This window comes from Zonotrichia leucophrys, chromosome 1, assembly GCF_028769735.1.
Source record: "Zonotrichia leucophrys gambelii isolate GWCS_2022_RI chromosome 1, RI_Zleu_2.0, whole genome shotgun sequence".
NCBI classification, from domain to species: domain Eukaryota; kingdom Metazoa; phylum Chordata; class Aves; order Passeriformes; family Passerellidae; genus Zonotrichia; species Zonotrichia leucophrys.
The window spans coordinates 36,075,404-36,087,573 of NC_088169.1; the positions used below are offsets into that span (position 1 = coordinate 36,075,404).

Sequence of the window (12,170 nt, forward strand, 5' to 3'; positions counted from 1 at the left end):
GGGAAAGCAAGGACATGCTCATTTTGAAAATACCAAATGTCTTGTTATAGTTTATTTCTAGGTGTTGAAAAAGAACTCTCACTCTATTTTTTTTTTTCCAGAAAAAAGTTGGGAAATGTGTGAAAATATTAAATGACATGAAAATGGATTTTTTTGAGGAGCCAAGTATATCTAAACCATCCTAGTGTACTGAGTTCAAGTATATTTGCTTTGATCTCAGACAAGTGTAAACAGAGGAGCAAAGACTTAGGAATTCGATTTTACATTAAGTTTCAAAGGACATCTGAATACCAGCACGTTTTCATTACCTATTCTTGAAGTTCCACAATGGAGATAAAGAACTTTTATAATTTCATTGTGGATTGCAAAATTGCCAATTATCCTCTCATTTTCCCAACTGGACAAAACATTTAAAAAAAAACCTAACATAAATTAAGCCTCTTTGCCAAGCGTGGACTCCATAGCTGACTTTCTTCACCTCAAGTTTGTCTGTCAAATACAGAATAATTACACAGTTACTGCCATATATCTTAGAAGAGGACATTTTGGGAATCTCAGACCTGATGTCAGGAATCTGCTGCTTTTCCCCATTATTTTTGGTTTGGTTTGAGTTTTCTTTTTTTCTATTCTTTTGTTTTCCCCTGTATTTCTGCTTCTAGTCACTTTATTCTAGTAAGAAATACATAATCAAACTAGCAAAAGGAAATTAAATAAATGATGTTACATTTTAGAATAGTAAAATTGTCCTGAATGCTTTTAAAAAGCTTGGTCACACTCTTGTCCCAAAACAGAAAGATTACAAAAAGGCAAATTCAGTACAAAAGACAGTATGTCAAATCATTTCAATTAAAGCCCCAAGACTAAAATTAATAATGTACCATTAGTAGGCAGTGTGAGCTGATTGACTGAAAATTGCAAAGATACATTCTGCTTTGAGTACTGTAGACCTTTCCTTACAATATTAACACTTATTTCTGTGTTATCAAAATAATTATTTCTGCCCTATCAAAATAAAATCCATAGAAAACTCCTGCTTGGTGTAGTATTTGACTCATAGATCCTGTAAGGCCAGATGAGACCATTATGAAAATGTGCTTTGACCCTCAGCACAACACAGGGCCTAGAACCTCTCTCAGCAATTCCTACCTCAGGTCTGCATCTTCTGTTTGAGGTTTAGGATCTCCTTTTGAAAAACATCCAGCCTTGATTTATTGCTCAAAGTGACAGAAATTCCAGCATATTCCTTGGTAAGATCACCCTTCTGGTAATGACAGCTGCAATCAGATAAGGTACAAGCTTTGTTCTCTTCTGATATGGTTTAGGTCTTTTCTTACTACACTTTTTGAAGTTGAACTCAAGAACCATCAACAAGCTGTATAAGTTTACAGACCATGTTTGGTAAGAAAAAAGGCTTTCTTTAACCAAAAAATGGAGCAAAGCCACCTTTTGAGATATACTGCGCACCTTTTCCAAGGGCAATTTTCAGTACCTCAGGATAGAGAAAGCCTCTGGAGCAAGGAAAAATATGGTTTCTAAACCTTCTGCCAGTCCAGTGGAGAAATTAAAATACACATCTTGGTATGCTATCCTGTAGCCAGACAGCATACCTGATGTCTCGAGGTGAACACTAGGTCTTCACCTGTTAGTGCCCAACCTCTAGTTGGCACCTGCTCTTATCTTATGTGTGGGATCCAAGTTGTTCTGTTGCTGTTACATTAAGGTGCATAGGTGAGCCAGAAGAAAGGAGTGAGAGACACTTTGGAGTGCCCTAAGAGAATGTTTATTTGAGCAAGAGACCTCCATGGTTAGAGGACAGATGGTATTTGGATCTTCATCCTGGATCCAAGTGGAGATCATCAGCCCAGGTGATTTCATCATCCTAGAAGGAGGATTCAGCCTGGCCCCTCTGTCTTTCTCTCTAAGCAGTGATATCTAAGCAGGGGAACACAGACAGGCCATATTTACCCAGTCCATGGGCTGAACCAGGGTTTTGCAAAACTTCTGGTGAAACAGCTTGGGATTTATGGTCATTTTGCTTCACAGCTCTCTGAATGAGAGACAGGCAACTGCGTTCAGACATTTTACTGTGTGGCCAAAATTGGCCAGGATGCAGAGCCTGTAGTGTCATGTGCCATTTGTGATTTGCTATGACAAGGACAGACAGGGAAACAGACCTCTCCAGCCACCATCCTGCGTGGACATGGTGTTCCACGGCCACAAAGGGAATGAGACCCTGAAGGAGAGAGGGCTGGACAGTACTACCGAGCAGTCCCCTCGGTGAGATGAGTAGAAAGAGTTGCATCGAGGAAGCCCTTTGGAGGGTCCATGTGGTCCCCAGGGCATCACCCACCTCCTCCTCCTCAGGCAGGAGGAGGCAGAGTTGCTGCTGCTGCCAATGCGCCAGGATAGAGCGATCTCGGCGCGGGAGGAGATGACGCAAAAGGCAGAGCTCCCCCCAAAAAAGTGTTTCTCCAGGACGAAGATGGCGGCAACTTAGCCCAGGGGCCCAAGATGCCTGTGCCCATCGGGGGCCCCCAGCCAGGCAGTTCCGCCCCGTGCGCCCGGGGACACCGCGCCCGGCGGCAGCAGCGGCGGCAGCCGCAGCCCATTGTCACCAGCAGCGGCGGCGGCCCCGGCAGCCTCCTCCTCCTCTTCCTCTTCCTCCTCCTCCTCTTCAGCATCCTCGGCAGCGCTCCGGGAGCCCTGCAGCAGCGTCTCTCCAGTTAGAGCGGAGCGGGGAGAGAAGAAAGAGACTGAGACAGCGGTGCAGGCATCTGTGCCGCGGCTCGGGGCTGAGCGAGAGGAGCAGCGGCGGCAGGGAGGAAGAGGAGGCGAGGAGCCCTCCCGTAGCCGTCCGTCGGCAGCGGGGGACGCGGCATGCGGTTGTCCGGGCGCAGTGGGCTTTTCTCAGGAGGGAGATGGGGAGCTGCGATCTGACCATGCCTGGGTGAGAGGGGGAAAGGACCAGTCGCGCAGCCCCGCCACCACCAACTATCACCACCACCACCACCACCATCACCACCGCCACCACCACCACCATCTCCTCTCCCTCCTCCTCCTCCTCTCTCTGCGTTATTGCTCTTATCTTCTCCACGGCACTCCGCGTTGGATGGACTGGGGCTGTTTTGTGTGGTGAGACCAAGGCAGAGCCACCGGCGAAAACCAACAATATCTCGGAGGAAGAAAAAGAAGAAAGAAGAAAGAAAGAAAGAAGAAGAGAAAGAAAGAAAAAAAAGAGGAAGAAAGAGAGAAGGGGGAGAGTGGAAGAGAGAGAGAGGGAGAGCAAGCGAGCGAGAGAAGGGAAGGCAGGCAAGAAAATCCCCCCAATCTTTTAAGTCAATGCATATTGTGGTGACACTGGCAAAGGAGCCCTCACGGTGGAGTCGGCCAGGGCTGTGCGTTCCCAAAATATGACCAGGGGTGCTTGGATGTGTAGTCGGCAGTATGATGACGGCTTAAAAATCTGGTTCGCACCCCGGGAGAACGAGAAACCCTTCACGGATTCAGAGAGGGCTCAGAAATGGCGACTGTCCCTGGCATCGCTCTTGTTTTTCACGGTCCTGCTCTCTGATCACTTGTGGTTCTGCGCCGAGGCCAAATTCACGGGGACCGGAGAGAAGGAGCAGCCGCCGCCCGAGAAGCCGGAGCCCGCGGAGCCGGAGCTGCTGGCGGGCATGGGGGAGCCGGCGCCCCCCGCGCCCCGGCTCCTCGCCCCCCCCTCGCCCTCCCTCCCGCCCTCCCCCGGCAGCAGCGGCGGCGGCGGCCGCGGCGGCCGCACCAACGGCACCGAGCCCCGGCACGGCAAGGCTGCTTTCCTGGGGAACTCCACCGCCAGGCCCCCGGAGACGTGCCCCCCCCCGGGCTCCTCGTCCGGGCAGTGCTTCAGCGTGGGCGACGCGGAGACGGTGTGCCAGCGGCGAGGGGGGTCGGGGCGGCCGCGGGGCACGGGGCAGAGCCCGGCGCCCGGCTGGGACCTGACGGATTTTTACCTTTCCTTTTGTAATTCCTACACACTTTGGGAGTTGTTCGCCGGGTTGTCCAATCCGGACACTTTGAACTGCAGTCTGGATGTGGTGCTGAAGGGGGAAGGCTCCTGCAGCCAGTGCGTCCAGGCTTACCAGCGCTACGACCAGCACGCTCAGGAGAAATACGAAGAGTTTGAGGTTATGCTCCAGAAATATTTACAGTCGGATGAGTACTCGGTGAAATCGTGTCCTGAGGATTGTAAGGTAGGAGCCCCTGCTGTGTTTCCTGTCCCTGGCTGTCGGGCTGGCGTGCCTCCCTCGGCTGTTGTGGCTGCCGTGGACCCTGTTGTGCCTGCTTCGCTCTGTGCCCCTGGCGCCGGCGGTCACGGTGCTCACGGTGCAGGCGATGCTGCGGAGGGCATCGGCCGGGATGCCCCCCTTAGCGCGTTATTAAAACAGAGGAAGAGAGAGGGGGAAGCTTGAGAAAACGCAAAAAGAAGTGTTCCTCGGTCCTCTGGGAGCGTAGCGCTGGATTTCCCCCTCCTCATGAATATGCGATTGGCTCCGGCTCGGCTGCCGGCTTCCAGCGGGCTGGGATGCGACTTGGCGGCAGGCAGCGACAGGGTCTGCATGACAATGAGCGGGGCTCGGAGCGGCCCCCGCGGTGGGGGCTGCCCGACGGCGCTGCCCTGGCCGCCGGCCCTGGGTGTGCGGAGGCCGCGGTGCCCGGGCACGGGCGGCTCTTCCCCCGCGGGCCGGGGGCGCGCCCCGGAGGCTCCGGTAGGTTCCGCCGGGCGCTTGGCCCGGGGCTGGCGATGCTGGACGGCGGCAGAGCGGTGCGGCGCCGGGCCTCCTCGGGAGCGGGAGCGGGACAGTGTTTGCAGGCGCTCTGCCAAAATCTGTGGAGCTGGGGAAAGCAGGAGCACGAGAGTGTCTGTTGGCGGGCACCGCAGTGGCCCTTGGTTGGGAAGTGATGGTGACAGCGTTTTGATAAGCCGCGGCTGTTTCCCTTGGTGCCACTGGTGATGGCTCAGAGAGATCCAGAGGCTTTTCTTTTCCTTTGCTAGAAGGCAGAGGGTCCCACTTTGGCTCTTGTACATGTTGTCTTCTCTGTAGTTTTGCACAAGATTAGTTGGCCTATCTCTCAAGACAGGGCAGAAAAAAAGAGTTGTCCTCAGTGCCTAAAATAGCTAACTGCATGCTTTTCTTCCTGTTTGAGTACTTGGTAGGAGGTGAATATCTCTGCCCTGAACTATATTATCTCAACTACTGTAGCACTAACCACTCTGAACCAAATTCTGCTTTAGCTGTGGAACACAACCATGCACGTGAATCACTGGTCTAAATAGGAGGCCTGGCAGTACCTCTGTGCTCTGTTACTTCAGCAGGGCCTTCTGAAATCATTTAATGGTAACAGCCTATGCCTAAACAGTACCATTCACCAATCACTTAGTATAATTTGGGCATATATTTGTCACAAAAATGGATCCAGAGTCCCTCCAGAAGCTGAAACAACCTGCTATCTAATTGGATAAAGGTAGGAAAGTTGCTGTATTTATTTTTTCTCTAAACCTGACAAAAATAAGGTAGAATCACCAGAAGTGTTGACTCAACTGTTTTTAGATTGCAAACTGTGTGTGTACACACTCATTGCATATATGCTATGTACTCAGTTACTGATAATGTAAATATATTTTATTTCCAGAGTGAATTGGATGAGTAAAAAAGGGTATCCAATGTAAATAGATCTCTATTGCTGTAAGGAAATCTCTGTCATTTCGGTACCTCTATAATTAGAAATTGACCTACTATTCCATGATGCCAAATGATCAGCATTTTCATTCCTAAGTGATTTTTTGTATCACAGTTTAGTTTGACTTTGCCACAAAGTCCTCAGTTGCTCTACGGAATATCAAGGTGTAAAAGGTTTTGGAAATGAACAGAACAGCAAATTTATGCTGTTTAACGATTTTCCCTTCACACACCCAGCGAGGAGAAATACTTTTTTAATGATAGAGAAAAGGTTGTTGACATTAAAAATGATTGTGTGAAACTTTAATGAACTTGACAAAAGCCAGTGACCTACATTTCTGCAGTTCTGAATGCCACATGATATTGCTTTATGTTTTGAGAATTTGGCCAACCGATCTGTGTTAAAAATGAAATATATTTCACAAGGGGAAAGGAAAAAAAAAAAAACAAAAAACCAACAGACAATGGGTGCAACTTAGTCTGTTTTCCCTTTCTTCAGGGCATCTGGTGGGCAGTACAGGTGCCCACCCAGTGCGGGTGGGGAGCGCGGTGGGGTGAGCCGCGGGGCTGGGCTGGTCTGCGCTGCGAGGAGGGCCAGGGGGCCGCTGTCCAAGGTTCTGCAAGGCAGCGCCGCTCAGCCCGAGGTCCGGCGGAGGAGATTCCGCTCTCTCCCCCGTGCCCTGGTTTGGTGTTTCTGGGTCCCTCTGGAGTCTTTTGATTCGTGTGGATACTTGCGAGAGCCAAGTAGATGGCACGTCCGGCGGTTTGACGCGTGTGTTCATGTGCTTGTGCATGGGCTGACCTGGAGAGTGAAGAGGTGAAAATTGAAACTCGAATACTTTGTGACTGTTGCAATATTTAGTTTATAAAACTCAGAATTTGGTGGGTTTTTTTTTTTTTTTGGTGTGTGTGTAAATAAATTGGTTTTCTTTTTTTTTTTTTTTTTTTGCATGTTGGCTATTTAGTTAATTCTTAGGTAAAGCATCAGAATAGAAAATAACTTGACATATGTGTGGTTTAGGTACACATTATTTGGTGGGTGTCATGGTTTATGTGGTGACCTGCTTTTTCTTTTAAACAAAGTTCTAAAAATACTGCCTTTACTCAATAACCATGTATATAAGTCTTGCCTCAATACAATGAAAGGCTTGTTAACTAGTTTATTTATATTTAAGATGTTTTTAGCATTCTTGGAGGGCAGCTTTGTTCACAGAAAAAGAGATATTTTCATCCAGTTGACCAATTATAGCTGATTATAAACAATAATAAAATTTACTCTGAATAGCAGTCAAGCATAAACTTGCAATTGGGTGTTGCTTCCCCCTTCCCCAACTCACCCTAACACCATACACCATCCTCAGCTCAGTCGGTTTCTCACAGTAAAGTGTAAAGGTTATGGTGGGTTTCTCAGCAAGTTTTGCCTTTCCAGAAAGAACTTTTGGTGATAACAGATAGAACATATCACAAATGCCTTTGATGCACGAGTATAAACTTCAGACTTTATGTTTTCATTCTTTTACCTCAAACCAAAAGAAGATGAACTATACTTTCAAAATATTCTATCTTCCACTACAAGTCTCCTGGTCTCTGAAGAATATTTTAAAGTGATTGCTTTATATTGCAGAATTTTGTAGACAGGAGTTGTTTGACTTACAGATCATATTTAGCTATTCTATGTGGTGAGTTTCAGTTTTAATATAAGAGTATTTAGCTGTATCAGGTTTTTTTGTTCGTTTTTCTTAAGTGTACTGTCCTGTAATTAAGGTCTTACTATCAAACTTCTATAGAATTGCATGGGGTTTTTGAACATTTTGTAGAAAATGCTGACAATTTTTAACATTTAGAAAACAACTATTTTTGGTGGTATCAATGAATATGCATATGCCTTTTATATTGTTTGTATGTCAATAGACTTTCTGTGTTGTTCAGAAGCTTGGGATAGAAGTGTTGCCTCGCTATAAATCTGTCTCCAACTTATTTCTTATAAACTCCTCTTAAAGTCTGATGTCTCTATATATTGTTTCCTTGTCTTGATAGTCACATATTGGTAATGGCTAAACAGTAAACATAAGAGAAATATTTGAATTGATTACATATTCAACTAGATGATGAAACAAATTTCTGTAGCTTTATTGACTCACTAAAGTAGCAGAGTAACTGGAAATCTGGATTTACACTTCTGCTTTTCTGTTTAAAATTGAATTCAGATTTTTTAAAAATGCTTATGAAATCTTTTATTGCCTGTTATAAATTTGTGGTTATTTTTGAAAGGATTTGTCTTGCAAATATATATCATTTCTTAGTTTCCAGAAAATAATTTTTATATGCAGTGTGTCACAGCACAGTATTCAGATAATTAACACAAACTGCATTGGCCTGACGTTGGAAGACACAGTTCCTCATTATGACTTGTCAGCCTTCTATCAGGGGAAATACTCAAGCTTTTATTCTTAAGGCAGCCAGCAATCGCTCTGTGGAATAGAAGAAAATTCTGGCTACTTCTGATTAAGAACTGGGTCAAATAACTAAGTAGGACATAAAAATGTAAAGATTTTTAATATTTTCCTTTTTTTTTTTTTAAGATGGAGCTTACATCTTTGTGATTAAGTGTCAGAGGCCAGGGTTTTCCTGACAAATGTGTTTATTAGTGTTTGAACAAGATATCAGTCATCATTTTTCACACAGATTTCCTTAACCTAGTGCAAGTTGAGAGTGTTTAAAATGTGGCCTTTCTTATCACTACTTAAAATATTGAAATGTATAATTCAATTAAATGCTTACATTTAAAATGACATTAAAATATTTAATTTTCCTTCCTAGAATATCAAAGAGAAAAAATAAAAAGATACCAACTGTTCTTATATCAACATTACTAAAAAGGGAACTTTGGCTGTCATTCTAGGTGCTCATCATGTACACACAGTTTTGTGGTTTTCAGGAATTAAATATAATTTGCTAACTTCTGATTTGAGGATTTTGGTATTGGTATCAAAAATATGTCATAGAATACCTGATGTACAATACTACTTAGTTGAAAAATGTGTGTCAATAAAGGCTTTCATCACTAAGTACAGACGATATAGTTGATAGAAGTATAGAGTTGGTATTTCTCTTACTGAAGAAACTTTTGATCAAGAATTGTGCTCAACTACTTTTACTTGAATAACGGGGTGATTGGAAGTTATTTAAACAATTAAAGTCGCATTTCTTCTTAGATGTTATCTGGAAATATCAAAGCCTATATGAATCATTACTTTCCTAAGAACTTTTTCCTAAACAGCATATGTAGTCTAATTAGGTTTTGATTTAAAATCTCCATTAAGCTAGCAGAAAAGAGCAGATGAGAAATACAAACCCAAAAGCTCAGATGATAAAAGAACCCTTCAGTTACAAAAGATCACATAGAGCAGCATCTGCCACGAAGTTAGATATTTCAGTTGCACATCTTAATCACATATTTATACAATGATAGTTCTATGAAAGAGTGATATCTAAACTAATAAGAAGAAACCCATACAAATTAAACCTTGAAGATCTGTACTTGTGGTCTAATACAAACAAAAAAAATCCCCGCATTAATTACTGAACTAGTGCCTTTTCTGAATCTCTTGAAATACAATTATTCTTTTAAAGCTTTTTTAAAAATTAATACTATGCTGTACTTAAAAAAAATACATAATACTTAAATGTTTACACTTTTTAAAAATTTTGGTATAAAATTCACTTTGGTGAAACTAATGTGACTGTAAATTGATGTTTGCACAGTTTTACAGGTTTTGGTGTTATTTGTTCAGGTGATTTTTAGAAAAGTAAATGTTGAATTATTTTTCAAAACTAATTTAAGAAAATATGTGGATGAATTTAGTATACACTTCTTGTAGTGTTGGTATAATTCAAGAAGCAACACTGACTATGTGCTAAGGGATTTGTATTTTGGCCGAGAATCCCGATCCAGCAGTCAGTCTCGGTCTTCTGTTTTGAGCTAGGTGAATGGTACTGCACTCAGGGAAGACTATGCACATGCTTGTGGTTATTCAATTGCTTAAATTCTTTACTGGCTCAGGGTCAGATTTCTTCACTCCTAAAAGAGAAATTCCCCAGGGTATTCTTTCCAGAAGTGCATTAACCCCACATAACTTTTAAAAGTTTGCATCTAGTTGATCATCAAGGTACTCATCCCATTCATAGTGTCAATGGGTACAGCATTCCTGAGTTAGGAAAGAAAGGACTGCAGATTACTAGCACAGAGTAGTTGAAGTGCATTCCATCCTAATCCAGTAACCACCATTTAAAACTTTAAAAATGTTTCAGGGTATTAATGTCCCATTGTTTGGGGCCTCATGGCTCTGCCCTCAGTTTCAGTTTGTTCACTTGTTCTCTTTACCTCAAGCAGCATGCTTCGCATGCACCTTGCAGGGACTTTGACAGCCTTGCTTCTTCATTTCAGGTTCTTCTGGGAAAGGTAATCAAAATGCAAATTATAGTTCTATCACTTATCCTGCCTAAAAATCATTTGGTCTATACTTAGTCATTTATAACTTCAGTCTTGCACTAAGATCCATAGTGTATTTAGATCTGTGAATTGCCTAAAAGGGAAAAAGTAACTTAAAAGCTGAATTCTTAAAAATTACTTTTTGATAAATATCAGTCATAACACCTCAGAACACAGGAAAATAAAGTAGTCCATATGACAGATTGGAAAAAAAAAGCTAGATATCCATTATGGATATTCACAAAAAATATAAAAGCTTAGATTCTCTTTGTAGTCAGTGAAGATACATAGGTATTTCTAGAGTCTAAGTCAGTTCACAATGAAGTGGATATCTAAAATAGGTCAGATGGATTATGCTCTAAAATACTTATGTCTATTGTCTCTAAAGAGGACATACTGTCATTTTATATCAGATATAAACACTCCCACCCACTGTTGACTTCAAAAGTCAGATGAATTCTAACAAAGTGATTTTGGTATAAAAATTAAGTTTGGATGAAATTATGTTCATGTGCAAAATTTAACTCTGAAAAAGTTTGTAAAGTCCTACTACTTGTGCTGTCCTACAACAACCTAATGAAATCACAAATCTCTTTCACTGTTAGGATATCTATATTCTGTTGCTGAAGAATCTGTGAGCTATGTAATCTGCTTCTTAGGGATGAGAATGGGAAAGAGCTTTCTATGACATAAGACATTTTCATCACTTTTTTTTTTGAGAAAACCAAAATCTTCTACATATTATTTTTCCAGTTGCTGTTTCTGTTGAGAAACTAGACAATAACAATTGTAGGTCATCTTCTTAATAGATATTTTTGCAGGTAGATCTGCTAGAGATTATTTATCTTATTCTCCCTTCTCTCTTTACAAGGAGGGTGGATTTTTTGGGGGAGTGGAGTGTCTATGTATGAGAATTGCTTCCCTTAGTCCGAATCAGAGGAAACTCCCAAGACTGCCCAAACTCCCTCTGTCAAGAAACACACTTTTGCCACTTTGCTACAGTAAGCATACTGTACTTTTCTAAGTACTTTTCACTGTACTTTTCTCTTGTCAGAACTGTAGAGCAGACATCTCCAAGTGAGAATGTCTGTGAGCTTGATTTCCTTTAAAACATCAATCAGTTAGATGAATAGAAATGTAGTGAGGCACTGGAGACATATTCTGGCTTGTAGAGAGATTTGATTAATTTGGAGTTATGTTAAAAATAAAGACTAGATTTCCTTTTGGATTTGGGAATTTACCTTGTTTGCAAACAGGGTAGGTATATGAAATATGTGAATTTCTCCTTCAGAACGTGCACACCGAAGAGCTATATCCAACTAGCTCCCAGTCCATAATGACAAAAATAATAGGGCATAATGTAAGTGACTCTGAAGTGAAGCTGATCAATGCTTGATACTCTCCCACCCTTCATCTCATCTCATCTCACCTCCTCTCCTTTTAAAAAACTGATAGATGTATTTGAAAGCTGTGTCTGACGTAGGATTGGCCTCAAGCCTTTATGGAACAATCTGTTATGACCCTTTGAAGCACTGATTGAATGCAACAGAGTTGTTGGGATGAATGGTGATGATAAATGCTGAAGTGACAAACTTCAGAAGTTATTCATTAATATATTTTGGTCCTCTGAGGTGTGTTTGAGAGCCCGATGGAAATGTTCACCTTTAATATTTATTGATTCTGAGAGTTGATTCAGATGCTTCATCTTTAGAAGAAAACCTCATGATTAAAAACAACAGTAAAGATCATCTGAAGCTACCAGCAAACAGTATGTTTCAGTCTATGTTTTTAGAAGTTCTCAACAGCTTGGAAGTCATTGTGGATGTTTTAAATGGCTTCAGCAAAATTAGTAGGAAATGGTGCCAGACAGATAACAAATAAAAACAAAAGGTCCAAATTTTTACTTTTGGTATATGATATTGTCATTTTAATGATTTTTAAATGTTGTGATTTAATTTAAT

General features: G+C 42.4%; 1 protein-coding gene across 1 annotated transcript in view; it reads left to right on the forward strand.

Annotated features, from left to right (window-relative positions):
• The first annotated feature begins 3,401 nt into the window (after positions 1 to 3,401).
• Positions 3,402 to 12,170, forward strand: part of NALF1 (NALCN channel auxiliary factor 1) — a 441,925-nt gene continuing 433,156 nt past the window's right edge. The window contains exon 1 of the mRNA XM_064711913.1: positions 3,402 to 4,229. Within this exon, the coding sequence (XP_064567983.1) occupies positions 3,411 to 4,229 (819 nt within the window). The 5' untranslated portion in view covers positions 3,402 to 3,410. The remainder of the gene's footprint in view (positions 4,230 to 12,170) is intronic.